Source organism: Dufourea novaeangliae, unplaced genomic scaffold (assembly GCF_001272555.1).
Source record: "Dufourea novaeangliae isolate 0120121106 unplaced genomic scaffold, ASM127255v1 scaffold172, whole genome shotgun sequence".
In the NCBI taxonomy this organism is placed as follows: Eukaryota; Metazoa; Arthropoda; class Insecta; order Hymenoptera; family Halictidae; genus Dufourea; species Dufourea novaeangliae.
Genome location: NW_015374058.1, coordinates 3,052,493 through 3,080,159, shown reverse-complemented (window position 1 = coordinate 3,080,159; position 27,667 = coordinate 3,052,493). Strand labels below are relative to the sequence as shown.

Below are 27,667 nucleotides of genomic sequence, written 5' to 3'. Positions count from 1 at the left end.
AATACTAGAATGTGCAAAATTCTGTTTTAACGCGAAGAAGTCGTTTTATGGTATATTCTAATTTTATTTGTTCTTCGACAGATTTATTCGTTAAATGAAGTTTAGAAACTGTGTAATTAGTTCTGAACTGCTTGATGCAGTAGATTCTAAAGAAAAATTAATAAGGTTAGGTAGACCTACAAACTGTACAACATAAGGACCCGTTAAGTGCTCGCTACTCAAGGGAAGTACTATTGAGAAACTGACCTGGAGGCTCACCTATACCCTAAGGAGTGGTAGGGATAACTCGCGAATATTTAACGAGTTCGTTCAACGAGTTAACGAGGTAATTTAACAAATCCGTTCAGTGACCTTTTAATAGATCCGTTGGACTAACATTTGGTCATCCGGAAAGTTTGTGACGGGTTTAAAGGTAGAATTGTGGTCTGTAGTTTTCAATTTGCATCTTATCAGTCTCATGAAATTTCTATCCCTTCTGTTATCAGATTCTTCGACGTACTTTCGAATAATTTTTCTCGTTCCGAATTTTTGATCATCAAATGACCATCCAACCACTAAGCAGGATAAATACTCTAAAATTTCACATTCGAACTACCATATAATTTTCCTACATTCTATGTAACCTTACGAAAACAGACTTTATACTCGCTCATATTTGCATTTGTATTTTGCACAAAGTAAAAATCAATGATTAATAGGGGATAAATCTGAAGTGTAATTTCTGTGGTAAGAACGATGAGTAATGACTTCTGTAGTAAGATGATGCAAATATTGTATCCAAAACATTATGAACCATTCAAACGACCTACCATTTCACGGATCTTTTATAGAGGGTGTTAATAAAAATATGGAACGTTTTCACAAGTTGGATTCTAGACACCAAAATACTATCCGCGAGAAAGCTACTTTCTCAGTGGTGAGAGATCTACCGATTTTCCTCATCCACTTCTTTGTAGTATGTCGCACCAGTCGACTGTGGGTAATAAATTTACTAAATCAATTATGTGAAAAATAAAATTTCTACGACCTTTATTACACGTAATTAAAATTACATCTAACAGACTGAAAAGATCTGTCTGATAAAAATGCGCCAAAACACGGTCTTAATTTGACTATTTTTATACCTCACTTACTAATGCGTACATAAGCTGATATATGACTAAAAATAGTCGAATATAATGCTGCGTTTGGACTCGTTTTCACCAAGAAAATCAGATCAATCCATTAAATACATTTTCATTAAGAAGAAATGAAAATAATAAATATTTTAATTCTGAATTACTACGAATGACTCGAGTTTTGCGCTCTTATTCACTCGCAATGTCTGTCTCACTCGACGACCGTGTTCAGCACGCTTAGCATTATCTCACTGACCATCGCGCCTGGTACCACGAGAGAGCTACTACGGACCCCAAAAGTAGCTTTCCCGTAGAGCTTACTGTAATGAGTACCTCCCAAACCTCCAAAATGTATTAAAATAAAGGTTTTAACCAAATGTACAGTGGACTCTAACTATATTGCCATGGTCGGGGCCGTAGGGGAGTAAAATGGCAATGAGTTCAAAGCCCCCTCCATGCTAAGTGCTATCGCCATAGCGTCTGCCTCAGCGCCTGAGCAAAAATTGGATCGCGCTGGTATTGGTGGTGCTGTATATCTGGAATTTGTGTGTTGAAAAGTACGTGTGAAGGGGAAGTGCCTCACCTGGCAATATGTTTAGTGGCACTATCGTTACAGTTCATTGTAACACTATTCATGCATATATTATTATTACCATAAAAAAGCCCTTAGTACAGGAATCAAAGTTCGGTTCAGTTTTATCTTTTATATGATACTAGACTGCGGATTTTATGCATTTATAGAGTATCCAATCATCTGAAATTCACCATATTAAAAAGTTTCGAAAAGTTTATTCAGATTTTCATTTTTCAGTTCAAACCTACTACAACCCTCAAACCAGGTGAATACAATTTTTCTTTGCGTCCAGTTTTTAACTCTCATCCGTCTCTTGTGTCAATTTGACACATTTTTCTCCTAAGAAATTATGTTATTCTATCATGTGTAGGTAAATTTAGCTGTGGCTTCGAGACTTTTATTTAAAAGAATTTTCAAATTTAATTATTTATCTCTTCAGTATGTTAATTGTATGCCACTGTATCAATTTGACACCAAGGTAAAAATTAAATTGGGACGCATCGGGGTTGAAAAATTAATTCATTAAATTTGGTATTTGCATAAACATCTGCGCAATCTATGTATCAGTCTTCAAAATTGTGAATTCGCATAAATTTTCGCAATCTAGTGAATAGAAAAATACACGTGTACATGTAAGGAGACATACCTGTAGTCCCGAACACTTGGTTAACCATGTCCCAATAGAATCCGTCCAGCATGTTCTTGCCGTGCGCATGTTGACTGCAAAGCACCGGCCAGAGTTGCGCCCTGATCCCGTTGTTCAACGGCCACGCGTTCTCCCTTACGATCAGCTTAACCTCCCTCTTTCGGCCGGCCTGGAGAAGCGCGTTGACCTCGCTGAACGTCTTTAGCGTTTGCTTCTTGCTGGTGGGCGACTCAGGCTGTATCACGATGTTCGTGGTGTCGACGTGTGGCGGGAACGCGTCGTCGATATCAGCGTTCGTCTCCTCCTCGAGTACCGACATCATATTCGGCGGATTGTCCAAATAGGAGGGTGTCTGTGTGACTAACATCGCAGGTGACGAAACTACGGCGCGAGATTTTTCTTCATTGTGCCGTTTGCCCTTAACCGTTTGTCCATGGTATTTACGTCATGTCCTGGGATGTTTCTATTTTCATCTGGAATCAGACAACGGTACAAAGAATTAAGGTGATTCAGTTTCGAGTGTTGAAGTGGAATTGTTTTTATTGTAAACTTTCAGAAGAAAATAAATAAATAATAGTGAGACCATAAACGAGACGTGACAGGGGGCAAAAATCGGGTCGTCGATGAGATTATCCGTAATACTACACACGCGGATATCGTATACTGTATTTCGTTTCTATGGTTTTAACACTTGATGTAGCTATTTCTGTACAAATCATGTGGGATTAACAAAAAATTCAACGAGGCTGGTTTGAAGAAGTGTGAAAAGTTTAAAGTTCAAAGCTTGAAAAGGTTGAAAGTGGTTTGATTAATATCGGAAGCTCCAGGAAGCAACATTTCATTTTTTCCTTTGGTTTCTAATATACTTCGGTTCAGTTCGTATAGATTTACGTTCAGAATCGATTATATCTGAGATTTCATAGAAGAATTAAAGTGCACACAAATCGCCAATGTTTATAGACGCCACAATACATCGAATATTTCGCTATAAAAATTCAAAGAACTAGCTCAAGAATACATCTAGGTATACACAAAAATTCAACCAAGTTCAGCTAATGCACTTTTTAGAACACTTCATAATGATAACACAGTTTTCATGAGGTTGAGAACAGACACGCCCTTTAAGCATCGACATCTGTTGTCGTGCAGATTAAATTAGGGGATTAGGGTCTAGTAAATTTGATTACGGTAAGAAGATGTTGATGCAGTTGAAAGGCAACAGTCGAAGGTCCAAAATACTTAAACGTTACAGTCGGACCAATACCAATTGACCGCAGCAGGCTGATATGATTACGCCCACGATCGCGATTGTATCTCTGGCATTTGTTTCTTACATACATAGATAACCTAGCATGGAGCAGTAGATTATAACGAATTAAGTACTTAGATACACTAATATCCAGATTTATAGTATACGTATTAACCAACTATCTCTGGCAATACTAAACTATTACACAGAATTAGACAGTTAACCACCAAACGTAAAATTATTCTTCGCCCCATTCTGTCTTTACGTAAGATACTCTGCCCTTTCTGATTAATAGAACTATCTAATAGAACGCAAATGATGATCAGATATGCTTAGGCAGATGGCTGTCTTTCATCAGTGGATATTGCAGTATCCATCAGAATTCTACTTTTCACTGTAATTAATTGCTTAATAAGCGATGTTACGTGTTTTTGACACAAAAATTGTTGTTAAATCGCTACTGACATTTATTTTCATTAATAAATCTTAACTACTGATTGCCCAGTTTCCTCTTTAACAGCCATTTTCGTTACAATTTCGTTGTTCTCCAATCGCCTCATTGCTTTCCATTATGTTTGATAAGTTGGTACTACACTGCTATACCGACCAGTTCATGATAAGAAACAAGCGCCGTGTTCGACGTAAAACAACGAATACTTGTTTTCCATTACTAGATGGCTCTGTTCAGACAATCGAACGACAGTGAATAGCCTACCTAAATATTCCCAGTTACTTCATCCTTAAAGCTTCTCAATCGTTCGAAGAAACTAACAAATAAGCGAGTATCATCACCTGTCCCGTTTCCTAGCTAGAATCCGTGCCGACCCATCACAAACCGACCACCATAATATAATTCTGTAGCGTAATTCTGCACTATTCCTGTCCACTCACAGAGATCGCCACTCCACTCGAGTTCAAGACCGAACGTCGGTTCACGATTCCGAGAATCTTCCGTAAACATTCCCATAATAACCGTGACTGTAGTTGACTGTATCATCCGTTTAGTCCGCGATGGATTTAATCACGGCTCGTTCGAGCGCAAACGGGAGGGGAAGCGAAAAAAAAGAAAAGAAGAAAGGAAGACAACGAGGGGGAAAATCGTCTGAGCCAACGCATCTCCCGCGATACCGTGTAAACGGTACATGTAATTTTCGTTGACGTCGCTCCGTTGCGGCACATTGGCCACTTTGCAACCGAAATCAATTGTCTTCTGTAAAGATGCCAGCGTAAACAAGACTCACGAGTGAACGTCACGTCTCCCGTTTCCTAACGACTGTCGTCTCGTTTTTCGTGTTCATTCGTCACCCTGTTTTGAAAATTAGGGAAAGATAGTGGCGCAAGGAGGCGGAATATATATATTTTTTAAATAAATCAAATTTAGTATTAATCGAGTAATATTAATTTATTGCTCGAAATAATTTTTCGGATTTTTCTAATACCTTTCGCCATTTTTCTGGCAACGATTGAATTCCCCGTCGATAAAATAAAATGGAACAATTAAACGCGAGAGCCATTATACTATTGCATACACTTAATATTTCCAAATATATTTTATTCTCGACAAAAATAATTGAAAATTTCGGATGACTCATAAAACTGTTCATTACTTGCCTTCGTATACGAATTTTCCGTGTTTTTAAGATCTATAAAAAGAATCTTGCACTACTCTATCTGGAAGAAATAAAATTCCACGAACACTTGAACGAAATCTGAAATGTAAACGTTGCAATATCATATTGCAGGAATCTCGGAATCGGCCAGAAGAATGCAGTTGTAGGAAGGAGCAAACAGCCAACAAAATTCCGGTTAACACATTGTCCCATGTGCTAACTCGAGCACCGGTCCTTGCAGCGGTGCCAGGCGTGAAACGTAAAAATCAGTGATGCGTTCGACCGAGAACAAGGGAGGGGTGAGAGGGACTCTACTTACCAACCGGTAAGCAGAATCAGACGGTGTTACCACAGACAAGATATAACAATAGACCTAAAATGCAATGTAATTTTCTGTCCCATGCTTCGGAGGCGTTAGGAGTCTCCGTAACATTTCAATATTCCATTCCTTGCTAGCGAAACCGGGGCAATAATCTGTGTATGTATCGCTCAGAGATGGGCAAACTCATTATCTAGATAAAAAATTTCGAATAACGAATAAAAGATAAATAAAGTATTTCGTCGTTTTTAATTGTTAAAACGTGGAAATTTCAATTTTTATAATAAAATAATACTTCTTTATGAATGAATCGACATTTGTCGAATAATTATTTAATCTCATTAACTGTTTAAAACTCAGAACGACGCCCTTAGATACTGCTGCTTTTCACTGTGTTATTATTCGAATAAAATACTGCCTAACTCTGGTATCGCTATATACAATCACGGGTGTGTGTGTGTGCTGTGCGTTATCACGGTGTCGAACGTAATTTCTGAAATCGGAAACTTTTATGTAAAGGTGCGCTCGAACAAGCGTGATTTTCGTCGGACACAAAGTCCCATAAGATGTTAGGTTTATTCTTATATTTCGTCTGTGGTGTTACTCTCGTTAAAAATATATGGCGACGGTGAGGAGGTTCGATTTACGCGGGAGCGAGAGAGTGTCGATCAGACAATGACCTCGGGGCGACGTGTTTCTAAAGGAGACGGCAAGCAGGAGACAATGGATATATAATATCGCCTATAATTAGCCACGTAAAAGCTGTCGCTAATAATAAGCAAACCAGCCAGATGCGAAACCGGTGAAGTAACGATAATCACGGTGTACTTAACGGTTATTAATAAAATGCGCAGAGTTATCTTGCAGCCATAAACACGTTTAATGCTTATCAACACACCATGTGCGACTCGGGAACATTGCTGGTACACAATCCGCCAGACAGACTGCTCGGCAGATAAAGCTTTTACGACGATGCCCCATTGTGCGGTGGAGGCTGCGCGCAGCAGATTTTCCGTTATCGCGACACAGGATTTAGAGAAATTAGCGATCCTCAGAGAGAAAGCGACGAAGTATCAGACACGGCAATGTTTTGATTTTTGAAGACTTACCTAACGCATTACCGACCGACGGTTACTTAAGGGGTTATGCCTACCTGCGAGCTTGAAAAAAGACATGTACTTTCGGAATTTATTTTTTAAAAACTTGAAGACTTTTTTAAGCATACGTCACTGTATTCGAAAGTGTACATTTTGAAGTGCTTATAATAATTTCTTCATTGCACAATATGAATAAATAGGAGAAATATCAGCGATCTCCCGGCGGCGTTTTCAATTTAGTCGTTTTGCGGTGACCACTGGAACTTCGAGTTGGTTTATCTAACATAAAAATCCGAGCTGATTTAGTTAATATATTAAATTATCTAGTGCCCGATCGTTCATTATCCTGAAAAATTAATTTACGACAAACTGGCGGCTGTTCAAAATCGAAGTATCGATTTTTGCCAAAAAGATCGTTTATTTTTTATCTATACAATAAAAACTACGCAATGAAATACAAAAAGTCACGATCAGGCACTAGATTTTTATGTATAGAATGAGTCCACCAAAGCTGAATCAGTTCGGTGCAGTGGTTGTCGAGATATTGTGTTCACCGATTTTGAAAATGTGGTTTTCAGAAAAACACGTTTAAAGTTTCAAGTGAGGTTTACAACCGAATCAATGCAAATTTTGTATATATAGTTATTCTAAGTATTACGGATTTATATAACTTTGTGTATTTACTAACACAACCATAAATTGCATTGGGGCACAGTATTCATGACTCACGCACCCCCAGAAAGGAATTCTACCATTTTATATCTGCTCCGAAACTTCCAAAGCCGTATACGTTAAAGGGGAGTAGCTCCGCCAATTTTGGTCGGATCAACTTCAAACTTTACCACATTTCTAAAATAATGTACTGTAAGAAAATATTAAAAGCCAAAAATCGATTTTTTCAAAATTTATAAGTAGGCATAACCCCTTAATAGGTTTCCTAGACCCAATGATCTCAACAGTGAAGGACCTATTCATAAATAGTTCAATCACGGTAGCGAATTGCTATCGTGAAACATAGAAACGGACCTAATAACATGATGTAACGATTTCTTTTTTAATTCCAATTTAAAAATCAATTAAATAGGCGTCTTATCACACTACAAGCCCGAAAGTCTATTTTTAGGTTAGGAAGACGTTTAGATGCTTACGGTTTAATTACAAGGTGTCCATTCTGGGCCGGTGTCAGAGCAAATTATCGTTTCACGTGCAATTACCGAAGAGAATGAGATCGAAAGGAATACAACTGTTGAATACAATTTTATTCAAGCTGGCTGGAAGATACAATCAGGGATTCCGTTTCATCCTAAAGTGTCAAAGGAACACTGTGTGCTTCGGAATATAACCTAATGATATCATCGTGAGATCTGAAGCTCGACTTTGCAGAAAAGTGCACTGAAAGAGCTATTATACCCGAGCGACTTAGCGGCGACGTTTGCGCAAACAGTGCCCGGTACTGAGCTAAAATCGATGTTACCGCTTGGAAATGACATGTTTAAGTGCATCCGAGACACCTCGGGCAATAGTGTTGATAATATTACACTGAAATTAAATTTGACGCATGATGGAATATTGGAGAAATATTATAGAGTATAATATAGAGTATATTACACTGAACTTAGTTTGGAACATGTCGTAGCTTATGTAATACACATGACAACCTATACATAATAAAAATTATAGGCTGCATCGTAGTCATTTGAACTACACAGTTCAATACTTCACGAAACACTTGCACACAACTAAATAAATTTAAATACTGTTAAACAGAATTTCTCTACGAAATGTACTTACCAACGTTTGTTATTTTTTCTGTTGGTTAAATAAAAAGAATCTGTTCTTCTCTTCGTCTTTTCCTTTTGCGAGGAAAGATAGGCATTAATCACCTCAGGGAGACTCCAATCTCAATATTTGTAGGAACTACGTCTAGTATTACAATGTGTACTCTCGGGCAAATATTTGTTCGGGGTAACAAAATAATCCACGATCGTAATTTCCGACGAATAACAAGTATATTTGAACACCCATGGTACCGTCAATCAACAGATATATTCCTTCAAATCGTCTTCGAATACACTTTAAATCTTCCTCGTTGCAGCCTTTAAATGTCGCCAAAAACGCTAGTCAACTTAAAATTCCTATCGACATAAAACTAGAAAATTCCTAATTCAAATACTTATTCAGCTGAAGCGACTATGAAGTCATCCCCTAAGTTCACGCCAAGTTTTATACCGGCGTTTGGATCAATGTTTCAAACACGCCTTTAAGTTTTATGAAACAAACGAGTTAAGTTAATATTAACATTATACAGTTTTTTTTTTCACATCCGAAACTACCGTTTTTTTATAAAGACAATGCTAAAACTCCCGTATAAAAAACCTTCATATAATTACACGAATTCGCTGAGGAAATTTTACCACCCCAACTTATTCTCCAGAAATTCCGCCGCGGAAGTATCACTTATTTCAGGCACGGCGATACTTTTTAATTGGCAAAAACATTCAAAAACGACATCGAACCAAACGAAAACAGTACTGAAAAATATTTTAATACACCAACGAATGTTCAAAACTATTTTAATAAAAAACCCAATTATGGCCTTACCACAAAAAGTGGGAAGAAGGCGATCACGTTTTGTCACAAAATTTAAAGGTTATGTTCGCAACATTGATCTAAGTTTCCATATGTAGTTCGGCACAAACTTATGACTATATTTCGTCGGTTTTCGATCCGTTCGACGATTTTCATCCGCGAGCTCCTATTTTTCGGGACGCAAGAAGGGAAATGCAGTTCGACGCTCGTCGATTAAATAATAACGAGACGGGACACGTCTGCAAAGTGTGCCGCAATGAAACCAGTGATCTATTAATATACCACCAGGGTACCGCGACAGAGAGCCCTGTCGCACGAAGAGGAGAATCGGCTCCAATGGCGAACGCGCGCGCGGGAAACCTCGCCGGGGGACTCGAAACTCTCGCAGGGCGGATTTTCACTGCTTCGTTCCGCTTTTCTATTCCACCCGTAGGAGATAGACGGGAACGACGACTAGATAAATATTATTGCAACTCCGGAGCGGGGGCGAACCCACTTGATAGTATAAATATATCTCATCGTAGACGACGGCAAACACGGGCAAACAGCACCTACACCAGCCGCCGCGCGCCATTGTCGGATACGCAAAGCAAACAAAGCGTCGAGAGGCGAAATCCCGAGCGTGGTTTAAGTGACAAATTTGCATAATTCTCTAAACACGCGCGCGCGACCGACAATTCGATACTGCTGCGCAGTGGACCAGATCGAGAAGTTCAGTGACATTTTTGTATAACTTTTAGATCATAGAAGATATTGGTATAGACTGAATAATTTAGGGATGTTAGGTTCATTGGCGTAACTAGGTAGGGGCCAGGCTGGGCCTGCCTCCCACCCCCATCCCTCGTCCAGAAATGATTTAAATATGTTAAACAAACATTCGTCAGTGGGTAAAATTTGACATTATGAAAAATATATACTTTGGACGAAATGCAATACAGAACACAACTAAGTACAAAAAATACAATACTATCCTTATTAAGTTAAAGTATTAAGTAAAATTGTATTAGAATTAAACTGTTTAATGTTTACATTCTACTTCACTAATAATCCAGCATCATCAATTGAAGGGTCGGATGCAATTAAGGGAACTAGCGCTTGAGAATGTGAAAAACATTTTTGCAGAAATAAACTGTGCAAACGTGGTGTGAACACAGCCTTTCTATATTAATATAGAAGTCTGTGTCAGTCATGCCAGAATAATACAAGGTTTTATATAATTTTTTAGCGTAATATATATTTAATTGGGATTGTTTTGTATGTATTAAATATCCCCGCCTACTACTTTATATTTTAAACTTAGGGGTTCTTAACGAAACTATCCTATTGGTTGACAACGCAATATGGAGGATCTTCGGAAGGGCATGTTATTGGCTAATTTAGAAGGCTGCGCACGAGCACACCTTATATCCTTACATCATGGTATAGATACCCCTATTACTGCCACATTAAGATTGTTGCATAACTTCATGTAATTATTTAACGTGCTGTTTAACTTAAAAATCGTCCCAGTTTGGAAAATAACGTTATTTAACATTTCTTTCATTAAAAGAAAGAGTTTTATACATTAAACATGAAGAATTAATTGATAATTAATTGAAGTCTGCGTACAATCACACTGTCCCTATAACTGTCACCACAAAATTACTAGTAATTCTTCTTAGGATTGCCGATTTCAGATCGATTAATCAGAAGATCGACATTTTCCCCCCTAATTTTCGATTTTTGAGAACTGATTGATCTTCTGGGAACAGAATTTTTACTTGACAGTGTTAATTTTTAACGTACAAAATGCTCTTCATTTTAGAAAAATAATGAAGAGAAAATATGAAATAGGGTCGTCAGGACAGCTCGATGAAAAAAAGCAGTATTTTCCAGTGAACAATGCTGTCTTTAAAATGTTCAACTTTGTGTTCGTACCAATTACATTGGACCTGGGCATTTAGGAAGAAATATAAACTCACTAGGTATCGATATGAAAAAATTAATGTTTTTGGCAAAATGTCGTTCAATTCTTCGATCCAGACCACTGTGCGCCGTGGTCGCTCGGAGAGTTTTATACTTTCGATCGCGACGACAATCGACTTACCTCGCTGCGCCGTGTAATCGTCGACGCTGATCTAACTAGTTAATTAGTTCAATTACACTGTGGTTGTTTGATGACACGTTTATGATTGGATCGTTGGTAGTATCACTGCGGATTTCCGAGACTATTGTCGGTGGGACGAATACAGGGTGTCTCGGCTAGCTTGAACACCTCGAATAATAACTTAACGGTGCAGTTTATGAAAATTTTGAGACGTGGAACTTAAATGACATCAAGGGGCACATCTTATACGGTACGTGCTTTTTTGTTGGTGGAGGCATTTCAGAAATTTCAAGGTCACCTTGATTTTTTTTAACGGAATGGCCTATTTTTTGTACTACAAATCGATAGACTATCAAATTTTGAGTAAATATGTGTCGACCTTCATACGCCGTAAACCTAATAGTTAACGAGTTTTTTTTTTTTTTGAAAATTTTTAATACGTACTTACTGTCTGGAAACTATAGGTGCTCGAACTGATGCCCTTCGACTTCAATACAGCAACTTCATTACTGTGATTATTTTGTAAATATTTCGGTAACTACTAGGTTTAGGGCGTACGAAGGTCAACACATATTTACTCAGTGTAAATTAAATTTTATAATACATTAATATATGTGATACAGTATTATTATAAATATATGATACATTGTACAATTTTATGTTATTCTACAATATTATATATTACTATATATGATACAGTATAAAATGTTGGACAATTTAAAATTGTATAATGATTTCAAGGTCATAGTAAACTCCGTCAAAAGCACCCGTACAATTGTAAAATAAGGAATCTGAAATCCGTCGTTTTGATGAGTTATGTAGTTCTAGTGTTTATTGCAGAAACTCCAAAATTGCAAATGGTAATTAAAATTTGTAGTTTTTCTGCTGTAAAAGTAATTGCCTTTGGGTACCAATAATAATTTTTTTATGGGTTTTCCCAGTTTAAAGCGGATTGGTGTATACAGCTGCGGTATCAAGAGGATACGTATACGACGTTTGTGAAGGGTCTACTTTACGACACCACATTATGTCGTCTCTACCGACTAAACTGCGTAGATTTTATTGAGGCGTTATTCATTCCACACATTCGTGCATTTGACGATAGCTTTATGAAATTACTGCTTTATTATTGCATACCAACTCCTTGCCTGATAAAATCTTGTAATTTAATACGTATGAATGTTATCCATTTCCTGTAACTAAGAATAAAATACAGTAGAACCTCCCGTATACGAACACCCATTATCTGAATATCCTAGTGTTCGAAGGTTCTCTTATCCGAACGGAACATCTCCCAGAAACAAATGCTTTTTCCTGTTGCACAGATGCATATAGCTTACACACAAGGCATACTTTCTTCTGTTCGATCGAATTCTATGCTGTTACTTATGTTAAAAATTTTTTGTGTATTGTTCAGATCAATATGATCGAAAACCAATGTTTGATTCTTAATTACATTTTTTACTATAGAAATTTGTAAATTAATTTGACACCGACAGCTTACGTATATTATAATCTAGCGATAGGTAAATATGTATATTTCCTTAATTCAGTTTTAATTCAGGCTCAATTTATTTCAAAGAATAGTAATGCAATAATTCATTGAACAGTGCACAAGGTTTAAACAAACTGTCAAGTTTCTAAATCTCTATTTAAATTAATGAGGTTTAATACAAAAAAATGTATTGTTCTGTTATCCGAACAATTATGTTTCCCTATTAGTTCGGATACCGGAGGCTCTATTGTACTAGATTTGCTTGTATCAATTTTGAATCTTTAGAGGAAAGTTACAGTTACATTCAATGTGAAAATCCTTCTTCTAAATAGCAAGTTATTCATAATAAAATAGCACTAACAAGAATACTTGCGAAAAAAAATCGGAAGTTACGGAATTAACGGGTTCAATGTTCCCATAAGCAAAATGGATGTTCATCAGGCATTGTATGTAAAGCTAATTAGATAACTTACTCATGTGACCCACGCGAGGACCATGAATCTCAGGATCAAATTGTGCTAACCTCCTCGTAAGTCATAGATCCTCAAGTTAGTCCTCATAGATTCTGAAACCACTCCTATATTGCTTGTTCTAATTTCAGTTCGGATACTCCTTAGGCAAAATATGTATACACTGTAAAACAATGTATTTTCGAATCTACCTTAAAAGTTTATAACGTTAAAAATATCAAAGTGCGTACCAACGTAACGGACCAGGAACTGGTAAAGTGCTGGCGCATCAATACGCGGCGCACTTGGATATCCTTCCAGACTTAATGGGCGATGAACATTCAAAGTGATCATCTCAAAGACTTAAATAAGTAGATAACAACTTGCTTGAAACCGTATCTACGCGTAACTTTGCGATAGAGGATCTCCGTCGAAGAGAATTTTATTATCTGTTTGAACATCTTCGCTCGAATGGAATTCACGAGTTCGCGGATAATACCGTTTAATGCTGCTAGGCGTTATTACTCGCGTCGTTGCATAACAATAACGATCGGTAGGTATCTGAAAAAGAATGCACACGTCACCGCCGGTTCGTTAAATGCCCCGGCGACTAAGAAATTTCACGTTGCATTTGCCGTAGTGCCAAATATGCGTACGCAGCTCGCTAATATCATCGTAGCCTTGATTCCAATGATCCGCCGGACTTATCATCTCATTCTCCCGCGGATCTGCTGAATAATTCATGGGGGCTCGCCAAACGCGTGATTCGACGCGGAACGAACGGCTGGGCAGATATTGCGATTCACTTTCCCGGGGACTGAGGACAGGCGTAATCATCGCCTGTCGTTGATCGATCGATTCTGCCTTAACCTCGAAAACGCAAATTGAACCAGCCTGGAAAATATTCTTGGCCGAAATTAGGAGACTGAACTTGTGACCGTTAACTAGAGAGCAAAATGGTAATCTAGGAATATTCGATGAAATTAATGAAAGGGTGAACGTGGGTTGATAAAAATTCTTTATAGAATAATGCTAGGATTAGCAGAATTCCCAAAAAATAAAAGAAACGATTATAGTTAAAATAATTGAGCAAACGAATAATCTAAGAATACTTGATGAAATTAATGAAAGGACGAACATGGGTTATACAATTATAAAGGCTAATATTATTTTCCAAAACCCTATAATAAATAAAAGATTGTCATGGGTTCACAAAAATTCTTTGTAGAATTATGCTAGGATTAGCAGAATCTCAAAGAATGAAAGAAATGACAATAGTTTAAATAAAACTCCGCTTTTGTTGCCGACGCTCGGGCTTCGAGCAAAAAACGAATCTACTAGTGCCTGAAGCATTTCTCCCTGTAAGATTATTGTCCCGGCGTGGGTCCGAGTTCGGGACAATAATCGAGAGGAGTCTGTACTTTCCCAGAAAACACCTGGAGACGTTGAAGATCATTAATATCCCAAAACATCAACAAGAATACAGAGGCTATCACCTGCGTCGAATCTGAGACACTATCCTCCCAGTTTTCTAATTGATCAGCTGACCAATTAAAAAGCCTGTGACAGGCAGTCAGTGATCCGTGACAAGTAGCCTTAAATAGACGAGCATCGCCAGACGCACATCAGTACCAGCGCGTTAATAGGTCACTGATGAAGCTAGGCGTTGGAATGGCGAAACGTTGTGAACACTATCCTAGGGGACACAGCTTACGTCCAGAAGCCTGGACCAATAAGTATAGTGAACCGTGAAAGTCTTAACACTTAGCCAACCGAATGGGGAAATCTCCCCCTTCAAACTGGAGAGATCTCCCCATTCGGTTGGCTAAGTGTTAAATACATCAAGGTCTTACTCACTGAACAACTTTAAGCTTTAAATTAAATTAAGTTTGTTTTCAATTTTCAAGCTTGTAACAAGAATTCTACGTCCAATGTAACACTACTGTGTTAAATGAATGAATCAATACGAAAAAACACTTGAACCTTCTAAATATTTTAATTTCACTCAGCTAGCTCAAATGAATCTGCTTCTTCATAGATCATACAAATTGAAGTATTCGAATGTTCCAGCTTTAACCTTATCTTTAGTTTGAGTTGCAGCTGTAACTTTAAAATTATCCTTTATTGCGGATTACGATCGATTAGCTAACAGGTGGTAGTAACTCACTACAACAGGACTAGTATCAAATGGTCACCTCTGACACAGATACAGGCTGACTGTGATAAATCTAGTGCCATTAAGACTGTGCATAATAAAGGTTACCATAAATCAGGTGATCACTTACATGTGACAGGGATCGTCATTGTATTAACTATTGGAGAGACATACCGATCGAATAGGATAGTTTTCAGGTAACAGAGTGCACAAATTTTCTTATCTTAAGGGCAATGATACCGTCAGATGGCAGTTTCACTGCAACTTAGGTCGTGATAGTGTATACCCAGACGTCATGTAACAGTAGAGATCCTCTAATTGCCAATTTTCTAGAATCTTTGCCGTTCTAGGCTGCCACACTTGGCTGAACGGAACCTGCAATTACTTCATTAGCGCTTGATTAACGAGTAATTCGTGTTACTCGGACTTTTCTCAGGAACTTTCTGGAGATCTGTGAACAATTTTCGAACGGTCCTATTTCCTTGATGGTGTAACCATCAACTCACTTTTAACTAATTACATATATTATTTTTTTAATAACAATATCAATATTAACATAATAATAATTGTTAGATAGGTCTTAAAACAGAAATAATAAAATAAATATATAATAAAATAGAAATAATGATGTTTGAATTATTACAGAAGTAATTGCTATCGTTATTATTAAATTCTAATACTAACAACTTAAAAATCTAAATGATAATAATAACAATTGTACAAGGCACGTCGGAAGTTGCCTATGTTCGTTAATACAAAATACTTTTATTTTCACTGTTTGCACAGGAGGCAATGTAAAACTTTCGATGAAACAATAATCGTGAGGAAATTTAAGATGTGCTGAATATTGCAACTGTAACTAATACTTGCTTATTGCTTATTACTTGCTACTGATTATGCAACGGTGAAACAAGCCATTAAAAGGTTCCGTGTACTGAGATTGCAAAGTGTATCGAACGATACGGAGCGCTGCTTTCATAAATTACATTTATCAAATTTCTATCTACGCTCGTTCCGACGATAAATGTAAATGTTTTGATTGATAATTTGCGGGCGGGCCGTCGAACCAGTTGCACACTGTTTAAAACACATATCAAACATGTTTGGGTATTTATTTACTCATTATTCAGATTTTTCCTTTTTAATTCGCGATGGTATCAATTATCTTTCACAAATTGCTGCATATTAATGAGCCTCCTCAAGAAAAGATAACAAGTCTGTATTCCAATTTAATGTACTGGAGTGATTTGTAATCGAGTTCCAGTTTAATCGAATTAAATTATGATAAATATACTTCTAACGTTACAAGACAAAAAGGTAAATATTGTTCGGTCAAAGGATGACCAAGCGAATCTTCTTAACACCTGTGACAACTGTGCCATCTATACGCCTGCAAAAGCAACTAACTAATATTTTCTCGTACTTGTACTATCAACTGTACCAAAAAATGTTCTAGTCATGTAGATATCAAGACCAAATACTACTCAATTCACAAATTTGTCTAAGAAAAGATAGTCATCCATTTTGTTCCAACGAGAAAGAATTTCTTAACGATGTTACAGGTTATCCTGGGTAGTTTTCTGTTCAAATTAATCAGAAATGACAGCGAAACGCCCAGTAATGATTAATAGAAGAGGAAAACATTAGTTCGTCAATCAGTTATGCAAGATTTTTAAATAAAACCGACGACAGCCTGTGATCATCGAGACATCGAAACTGGAGCTCGACCGAGCCCGAAACCTTTTCCTTCATTACGAATACGTGGTCTCAGAAGACTCGGCGACTCCGATGGCATCATTCCAAATCACATGACACCAGGTGCCCTGGCTATATACGTGTATTTTTTTCTCTGTCTCACGCGACTCCGCGCTATTTTAATGAGATGTATCCGTCCGTTATAGGCGTTGTAGTTATTTTCACGCTTTTCGCGTGTCTTGCTTCCTGCTGGGACCGTTTCAGCCCCCCTAGGAACGGTGGGAGTGTTAGGAAAGTTGCAAGATAGTGAGTACGCCGCGATGAAAAATAGAATAACCATCTATAGATAACGAATATAAAACAATGTGCGAAAATTGGTACGTTTCTAGTCTAAGCCCTTCTCGTTTTACTACTCTTATTATTATTGCATAAGAAAATTTAACAAGTTTCCAGTTTTAAAAATATTACTCGAATTTATTAACGTTTGCCAATATTTTGCAGTTGATTCATACACAAACCCTTAAATATTTCAATGTACATATAAATTGACTTATACCGCTTTCAAAAACAACGGCTCGAATGAAGTTCAGCCGAATTTTCCGCCCGAAAAAAAGTTTCACACATCTCTGCTACTCGTTTTATCAGCGTAACATGCCACGAGGCATTCCGTTTACCTATGACAGAATAACCTTTCCGTTTGGATCGCCCCAGTGGTTTCATTGAAGCGTTCTGATTTTCGGTGTCGACGGTCGATAGACTCCCCGCGCCTACGTGTAATGAGTCAGCTGATTCCGTGATAGCAAGGCGATCAGCTGTTTTATCTTTCAAACATTTTTGGCCCGTAAACGTGCAGCATCGCCACGGGCTTACTGGATTTTCGATCGATAGTTGCCCGGTAAACAATTCTGAACTCGTGTGTTACGTGGACGTTACGTTTATGGGCGAGCTATAATTACGCGGCCATTAGTGTTTAATGAAATGCGGACGAATTGGCATCATTGTGCAATGAGATTCGCGGTGTTCACCGGAAACAGAAGAAAAGGTGTCGAGCGTGAACACGCACGTTGGCGATCCTTGAACTGTTATTCCAGAAATGAATTTCACACGAATATTGAGACAATTTGGATGAACTTCCCAATAATAAAGTACTTCTTCGAAGACATTTCTTGTAAACAATTTATTTGATTTTTTTAAGAATTTCTCCTGTTAATATACGGTTTTTATTTTAACTTTTACATACCTATAAACAAATTTTCCCGTGAAATACAGATTGTTCTATTGAGTACCAGAGGGATACCTGTCTAATTGGTCGCCTCAAGGACATTTCGAAAAACCTAAGTCACATCTCCGTGTTTATCAGCATTAATAACCTCTCTAGAAACAAATAACGTTTTTTTTTTATCCTGCCATGCGCAGAGAGCGACAAATATAAGAATGGCAGGATAAAAAATCTTGATTTGCTTTTAGCATACCGTCATTATAATAAAAATCGAAAAAAAAAGTTCATATTATAGTGGAAATGAACTTTGGGTCCATAAGGTAAACACGGTGTTTCGATCACAGGTTCTACCCAGTTTCGAATGTTCCAGGTTTAGGAGTGTTTACGGCATCTTTGGGTGCCCAGAAAACTTGATGCCACATTTCAACCTTTTAGGTCATCGGGAAGTACGAAAAAAAAACGTCTGAACAGGATTTGCTAACAAACGAACAGACACATTAAACATCTTATTTATAGAATTGTCCTTTTCAGCCTTTTTTAATTATTGAATTCTTATTGTGGTTGTTTAACTATTTCATCTAAGGAAATAATATGGCATCGAAGGAATAGTTCCGAATACTTTTCTGATACGAATTTAAATTAGGTCACGGCAAAGTTAGCTGAATTGAATTATGAATTCTTACGTTAGTCACGAACATTCGCCGGATGTTTCCCCGACCAAACATCAGTTTTCGTGTTTACTGGGATATCTAAGAAATAAAGCATTCTCCACTCAGGAATCGGTAGCTGCACGGTTTGAAGAATTTATATAACCTAAACTCGCCAATTTAAATAAACATGAAATGTATCAGATAATATCTCGTTCGAAGAAAGCTAGGAATCGTCACGGTACATATTTCAATCGAATAAACATTATTTTTGTAAAACAGACATTTCCATTTCGATCTATAAAAACGGCACTTTCATATAGTACAACTTAACATTTACCATTTTAATCGTTTCAAAGTATTGTGACTATGACATATTATCAGGTCAAAGAGCAAAGAGACATAATTAATTGAAATATCAACAAGCTATTCAAGCAATTTATAGATCCATGCTTGAATAATGTAATGGTCAATCGTGATCACGATTATATAATTTGGTGGATCGCGAATGATTGCTATAGGACTCACTTAAAAATGAGAATAAGAATACATTATAACGATAATGCAAATGAAACGATAATAGCAGAAGGTGTGAAACAGAAAAATTACTGGTTCGTGTAACATTCAACATTGATTTAGTCTAAAAATAGACGCCTTTTTCATCGCGAACAATCAAGAGGCACGAAAAGCAGGCATCAAAGTTATCGCCCTAAGATAGGAATAACTTTCTATTCGACTACGGACCACTCATCTGTCGACATAAAAATTCAATCGCCATCGGTTTAATGTGCAAACGTTACATCTGTTAGCTGTTGCTGAAAATAAGTACCGAGAATACTATAATTAGAAGTTAAATGAAAATTACTTCAAACGTTAACTTCTACACCGTTCAATAATCTCGTTTCTTATCGTCGAAACTTCAAGAGTGTAAAACGAAAAGTAATTCTTGGTTGGAAGTAAATTTTCATAAACTACTAAGGTCAAATTAACAGCACGAAAATTAAAGAATTAAAAGCTAGATAATGATTTGACATGTACAGTCTTCTAATTAAAGCTGTAAATATTCTATGCAAATTAGCTGTGCTGAGATTTAATTTTACATCTTTGATTTAATAGTATTTGCGACAAACCTGACTCAGACTTCAACTGAAAAATCATTTCGAACGACGTTTGATGTGAAGATAATAATTAACACTTGGACCAACAACGACTTGCAAATAAAGGTAATTCACCTCGCGGAGTGAACAAAAACTCTCCAGATCTCTTTCAAAACAGTGTGGTAGAGAAACAAAACAAAGAATCAAGCTTCCCGCTGTGCAAACTTACAATGACGTATTCATGCTTATTCGTTTTTCACCATATTATATGCAGACTGCACAAACTCGTTCGTAGCATGTATTCGTTTCGGTTTCGAATATCAAGCAGAAAAAATAATCAAGCCTGAAAAAATCTGATTCCTGATCCAGAAGAATTATTAACAACCGTCTTCTTGTATTTTTAAAACGTCTACATACACTATTGTGTGTACAACTAAATAATCTACGCTTTATTAAATTCAATATCTGTTTAAGAAAGATAACAAATACACGCTCATTTATGATATTCGTCATTGTTTTTCAGGATTCTATTCCATTTGTCTTGAATATATAATAATAAGAAGAAAGAAGAATATTATCCTCGATCAAGTCCTACGATAAATTAATTCGTCTAAACGTGACACAAAAGCCTAACATGTTTTCTGACCGAGCACGGTCACGGTGCTTAATTATACTTTCATCGCGGTGATCATTTGCATGCGAAAGAATGGATTCGGTGAATCATGAATATTCATTAGTACGTGTGTTTCGTTTCCGAGTGGTTATTACAAACAGGTAGAAATTCTGGCGAACTGATTGTTTCGATGAAATATTCTACTGCTCAATTACCTACGATTCCTGAAACGAAAATTTTGGTAATATCTTCTATTGTTCTTTAACCCTCAGAAGACTGAGTCTGCTCATTTCTGACCTACACAACAATTCTAAATCAACCAAATTTAAGTCTGTGACTTAAAGTCTGAGTCCCGACTGACCCATTTTCGTCAACCGAGAGAAAGAATTTAATTAAAATCCATGATATCCAAGGAAGTTAACAGATATGTTACTGTAACAAATTTTATTTCGGTTTGTTAACAAAAAAAGGATCGTAACACTGTAGAGTTCGTACGGATGCTTGGTAGATATTAGTCACATATTATTTAAAAGAAACTAATAAATAAATAAATTTTATGATAGATTAAAATTATGTTTGAAGCTATTATAGATGTTAGTTACATTTCATTTAAAAGAAACTAACTAAGTAGATAGATTTTATAATAGATTTAAATTATGATAGAAGCTATTATAGATGTTAGTTACATTTCGTTTAAAAGAATCTAACTAAATAGATAGATTTTATGATAGAAACTATTCTAGATTTTGGTTAGGTTTCTTTTAAAAAAAAGGATTTTAACAATACCGAATTCTTAAGAACGATTATCTTGCAGTCAAGGCGGGTTGAAAATGCCAGGAATTTTACGAGCACCCGGTTACTTACAAATTCCGGTGCATTCTATATTACTTGTAACCGATATCTCGAGCCAATGAGAGGCATTGCCAGATTTAACCGCGAAGGTATTACGTTCCGCATGTATTTCGCGTGGGAGTATTTGCACGCGACGGAATCGATCGAGACCGCGAGTTCGCGGCATTTTCTTTTAAGGCGGATAGAAATCACCGGGTAAAAGAACCCACTCCGTTTCTGCCTTACTCCCGCCGTCGTAATATTAACTTTGTTATCTGGAAACATGTATTACGGTACGACGAGAGCGAGCCGATTATCAGATGAATAATGCAGTCGCTCTGGAAGTTTCAGATAGCTGTTTCCAAACTTTGCGATTTTGTTCCCGACTTTATCGATTTATTATGGTTCCTTGCGTTGGAATATTTTGATTGCTCTTTCGTGAATAATGCAACGAATTTGAAGTTTTTAGGTATTGGCAATTGTTTAATTCATCGATTTGTTTTGGATTACTTTTTTTAAAATTTATTCTTTATAGTCGAAAGAACCTGTAACATCAGGATTACCAGCAACTACGTTTGCATTTAAATTACGTTACTATGCTTTTTAATGAAGTTCTGTTTGTTTTAAAAAAGTTGACAACTGTGGTATTTTTTTCAGGATGATTAATTCTTGTGTAGGCAACCAAAATATTCACGGTTATTAAGCAATCGGAATACTTCTATTCTAACATATTAGATAAATATAGATAATTTTACTTGGTTTTCCCTTCCAATAATATACCAAGTGCTGTGTTAAACAAAGACATAAAAAATTGTGAAAGGAAATGTAGAAATGGGTACCTGGATACCCACGTACCAGGTTGTCTACACACAGGTTGGGGTTAAAGTATCCCTTGTGGATAATTGGTCGATTTCAAAATATTTTCTTTTAATTACTATTTTTTTACTTTAGATTACGGATGTTTATGCAAATGCGTATCTTTATAGAAAATCAGTAAAGTAATGGGACCTGGGCAGGAATTTGTTCTGTCATTGGAGGATTCTAATAATACATTTTTCTTTTGCATATTTTGCATAATGCATGTTACATATTCTTTGCAGGTTGTGTGTGCATATTTTGTACAAATGACTCCCATAATTCTTGTATATTCGGTTAGAAAGCATCGATGTACAGTCGATAACTTAGAAAACAAACTATTATAGTATACTGTAATTTAAATTACAATAACTGATACACTAAGTAAATAACCTGCATAAACATCGGTAGTCTACTAATTACTAATTGCGTATTTATTAGACTCGAAGCAAATCTGAGGCACTGTAATAATATAAATAGTCATTTATCGACGCATGTTTTATAAATGATTATCGTACTAATTCCAATTTCGTAGAATTTTGCATTACTACATGAGATATTAGCTTTTTATCTATAATTAATCCAACATGATAGAAAGTACTTATCAGATAGTTAGTATGTACCGTGATTCTGGAACATTCTGGTATCGAGTACTTCCTGAATGACGGCTACAATATTTCTTAATAACGTTAGTAACTATAGATAAACATTTATTTAATGCCAATACTAATCATCGTTGGCATAATCACTGTTACTAACCACCATTACTATGTATCCTGTTGTTGCGAACTATTCGCATAATTCTCTATTGCGTAATACAAAATTATTTCACTGAAAATATAAATCCGTCGTGACAACCGTGTTTGCGCTAATCACGATGTTTGTAATATTCGTGTCTGCCATCGATCGATTCAGTGCAATTAATCATTTTTTATCACCTATCGTTGCGAAATGAAATCGCGGATGGATGCTGGCCGATCAGTTATCACGGCGCATCGCTACTCTTATCGTCCATGTTCTGATACTTGTACTTATAAATTAATATTGTCAGATAGCTGTAAAAAACGTTTTCTGTTCGAACGAAGATACGTATGCATTCTTATTAGTTGTCAACTCGTCTATTCGTAAAACCAAGAATTTGATAAACCCTGAAATATTGTTTCAGCAATTCTTAATGCTAGGTCCCAGCAGTGAAAAAGTAAGATTTTTGCACATGACGTTTTATTCCTTATAAAATGACATAATTAGGTGTAGGAATAAATACTGATGAAAACATTATTAAGCAAATCCCTGGACTTTCCTTTGATCATCAAATATTCTAAAGCAAAATTCAATAATGTAAACTGACTGGAAAAAAATTGCAACTGAAATGGTGCGTTAACGCAACATTAGTACTTGATGGATTAAGCCTAGGACTGCGATGCCCCGACTGTACTTTGACCCGAATCATTAAAAGCTTCATCTAACTCGACAACTTATCGCGACTAATTTAAAATAGCAGTCTTCTTTATATTAGTTCTGATTGAAAAACAGGAATTTCTAGAAAAACAAATACGTTCAAAAATCTAAAGGTCCAACGTAATCAGACTTTACTGTTTGTGTTCCTATCTAAACCGTCCGCCTTCCAGGGGATAATTAATTAAATTTTTAACAAATTTTCCTATTAAATGAAACTTCAGAGAAAATTTTTAAAAATTCGTAGAATGAATGTATTATGGAATTATCAACTATCTGTTGTTTAAAGTAAAATATACAGATTTGTTTCGATACTATTAATAAATAAACCTATGCCAACTTTGAATATTTATGTAAATGCACAGATTTAAAAAATAAAAATCACATACATACAGTACTGTTCTAAAGTATTCGAACGCCTGGATTGGGGATTACATTTTCTTCTTCCAACACCTCTTTTTATTCACTATACATACTACCGATCTTCGTGATGATATTTAACACACTACACTTCGATATTTTCAGTTTATTTGCAATATCACCGACCGAATAGCCTTCACTTCACTGATTCACATCACACACAAATCACTGCAACTTTCGGAATGTTCAGCATGTTAGAATGCATGTTGTTATGCCGAGGGACGAAAAAGAAATGACCAAGCAAAAGGTGAATTTCGTATTTATAGGACACATGGTCTGGGTTAGGTCCTAAGCAATAAAACGGAACATATTTCTCTAGTATTTACATTATGGTCAGCCAGTACGAAATTAGCGGAAAAACCCAAACTGTTCGTAGTAGCGACAAGACGGTCCATTAATGGCACGTTAATATTCCTGTTTCATTATGCACTTGTGACAAGCAGCTGACAAAAACGATGGGCCATGTTCCCCAAATAACACATACCATCGGCCAGGGGCCATAAATATATACCTGAGTGTAAACATTGTCATAAACTCCAAAAGTCAATATTATAGTGTTGAATCGTATAAAAATAGAATTAAGTATAGATAATTATTTCAATAATAAGTAGTAACAGTTAAAATCCATGAACGAACATTAAACTCCGTATAATAACTACCTAATCGTGACTGTCACATAATGTTCCTTAATCCTTAGTTTTATCATTTTATCTGACTAGCATAACGGTTTCCATCCATTACGATAAAAAATGATTTCTCACTTTTACAATTATACCATTGAATTTGTAAAAAAATTTTACCCTAACAAAGTGGGCTTAATTTGGTTTTATTCTCTTCAAGCGCTTAATCATCAAACATTCAAAATTCCAATTCGCACTACAGTAAATACTCGATGAGTGTCCGAAGGCACCTCAGACACTGAACATTAAATATTTCATAAACTAGTAACTGATCATATGTGACTGAAACAAACATCATTGGATTCAGAATTCCAAGCTCTATCACTGTGCTAAATAAGGACCTCTTCTTCTCAATGCCGAGGACCCTTCGAATACTCATCGAGGATTTACGGTAGTTTGTTGTTTACACATGCTGACGTGGGGTGAGGGTTAAAAACAAGAAGAATAATATGTTACAAACGGGGTTAACGAGTTACTTGCCAATAAACCACCTTGCGCTGACAACTCCATCGCCCACCTAGCGACACCCATCGATTCCTATATTTATATATGGTATTATGGGGTTCAAAGTAAACAGAGAACTTGTTCTCTTAGATCACCGTAAATGTCACGAGCGTATATTTTCGCACGATAAGGGCTGGCCGGATATCACGATGCATCCGATCAAAACTGTTCTCCTGTAGGGTCTTCTTCGGTGGGCCGATCTTTAAGCCGCTTAAAACTTACTCTTCCATGCAAACTCGATTACCGTGCTCTTCTTTACCTTTTTTTTTTTAAGCCTTCATCGGTACATACTGCCCAGGCATACCAGAGCTGCACGAAAAGATGGATCCCCGCACGCAATGAAATCATCGATCGAGAAGATTCACGAGGTTCGTTTCCTTTAATCGGCTTACAGCTCGGGGGTCTTTTCGTCGGTGTCCCTCGACTGATCAAGGAAAAAGATTCGCTCCGGGGAAAACTAACGCCGCGACGGTAGGTTTCACACGATTATATAATAATGTTTTTAATAATCTCTAGTCCGCCCTGATAAAAACCGCAACGTCTCCTCGCGATCCAACCGATAAACGTATTTTTGGACGTGTGTTTACTTCGACAGAACTGGTGTTGTATGGTTGTTTCGATCGAATTGAAATTTTCAGATAGGATATGGATGTCCCGCTGGTGTACGGAATCTAATTACACTACACGATAGAACAGATATTTTTTCCAAGGCATAATAAAACTGATAATATATCCGATAAACCTATTTTTGGACGAGTGTCTACTTCAAAGACAGTGGCATAGCATGGTCGTTTCGATCGAACTGGAATTTCAGAGACAATCTGAATTTCCCGCAGGTGTTTAGAATCTAATTAGTAATTACACTACAGGATAGAGCAGATATTTTTTCAAAGGAAGGTGTAAAAAGAACTGATAATCTAACAAATAAACCTATTTTTAAAAATGTGTTAATTGGTCCATTTGATTTTTCGCAAGATGAAACTCATGTGCCTTACCCAATGATTCTTCCTGATTAATTTTTATTAATTTCTTTAACAACTATTATAGTCTGCAGATATCATTGCTCATGAGACTATAAAATTATTTTCGTGTGTCCAAGAGGACGATTGAAATTTCAGAGTGCAAAACATTACTACATCATCGTCCCCTTACTTATTTAATCCTTTCAAGTATAATGGCCCCATTTGAATCGACTCACTTTTCAATTTGTTATTCTAATTTGTTTTACAAAAAATGGATTCTGTGGTAAGAGACCGTCAGTATTTCTTCCACTTCGAATATTAATACCATCATTAATGAGCCGCATTATCGTTTCTGGAAAAATAAAGATTGCATAATTAAACAGATTTGTGTTGCTCAGCTTATCTAGCGCAGTGTAACAATGTACTTCAGATGTTTATCCGTCTGATATAAAGTATTTTTGTCGGATAAACAGCAACAAATCGGGAACGTAGATACTCGTGGCAGGTAAAAGTTTGTGTGCCTGATATTTAGTCTTCGATGCAAGAAAAAGTATACAACTCGTAAATAACACAATGATTTTAATTCCGACTTGGTTTCGTATTAATAAAGTGACCATTGACGAGCGAATTACTTCAAAAAATTATTGATCTTAGAAGAGTATTTGATAGAAAAATATTTTGCACAGATCAACGTAAGAAATTAATCCAAGAAAATTCTATTTCATCGACTGATAATTATTTTATGCTTTCGGTAACAATTTTTCTATAGATTATTCATTACTTTTTGTTTAAAAAATTTATTTTGCACAGATTAACATGAGTATCTAGTCCAAGAAAATTATATTTCATTGACTGATACTTATTTTATGCTTTCGATAACAAGTTTTCTACAGATTATTTACTGTATTTCGATTGTAAAATTGAATAGAAAGTATTGCGTGGGTAATTCATTTTGATTTCGTTATCTGAATGTTTTCTCATTGTATTACCGTGTTGAAAAAAAAAACGCGAAACATGCAGGTGCGAGTAGTAATTTATGCAAACGTACCAGCAGGTCCCACACACTTTATGTATACTTTTTTATTGGAGACTTTATATAGACACGATCGACGGCAGACATCGCGTTGCAAAGTGCATTCTAGTTTAGTTCCGACGAAAATAAACGACAAGTCTGGGCGTGTAAAAATAGCGATAATCGCGGTAATATTAAATAACAGTGAAAAGGAAAATGTCTCATCGGATATAAATAAGTTTACCCGTCCGATGTTCCTTCGTACTCTCAATTATTCTTCGTTACTTAAT

At 36.4% G+C, this 27,667-nt stretch overlaps 1 protein-coding gene across 3 annotated transcripts in view; it reads right to left on the bottom strand.

The window, feature by feature from the left end:
• Nucleotides 1-27,667, bottom strand: part of LOC107190052 (TBC1 domain family member 24) — a 50,283-nt gene that overhangs the window by 7,397 nt on the left and 15,219 nt on the right. For all 3 annotated transcript variants that reach the window (XM_015578775.1, XM_015578776.1, XM_015578777.1), the window contains exon 2: nucleotides 2,339-2,811. In XM_015578775.1, the coding sequence (XP_015434261.1) occupies nucleotides 2,339-2,705 (367 nt within the window). In that variant the 5' untranslated portion in view covers nucleotides 2,706-2,811. The remainder of the gene's footprint in view (nucleotides 1-2,338; nucleotides 2,812-27,667) is intronic.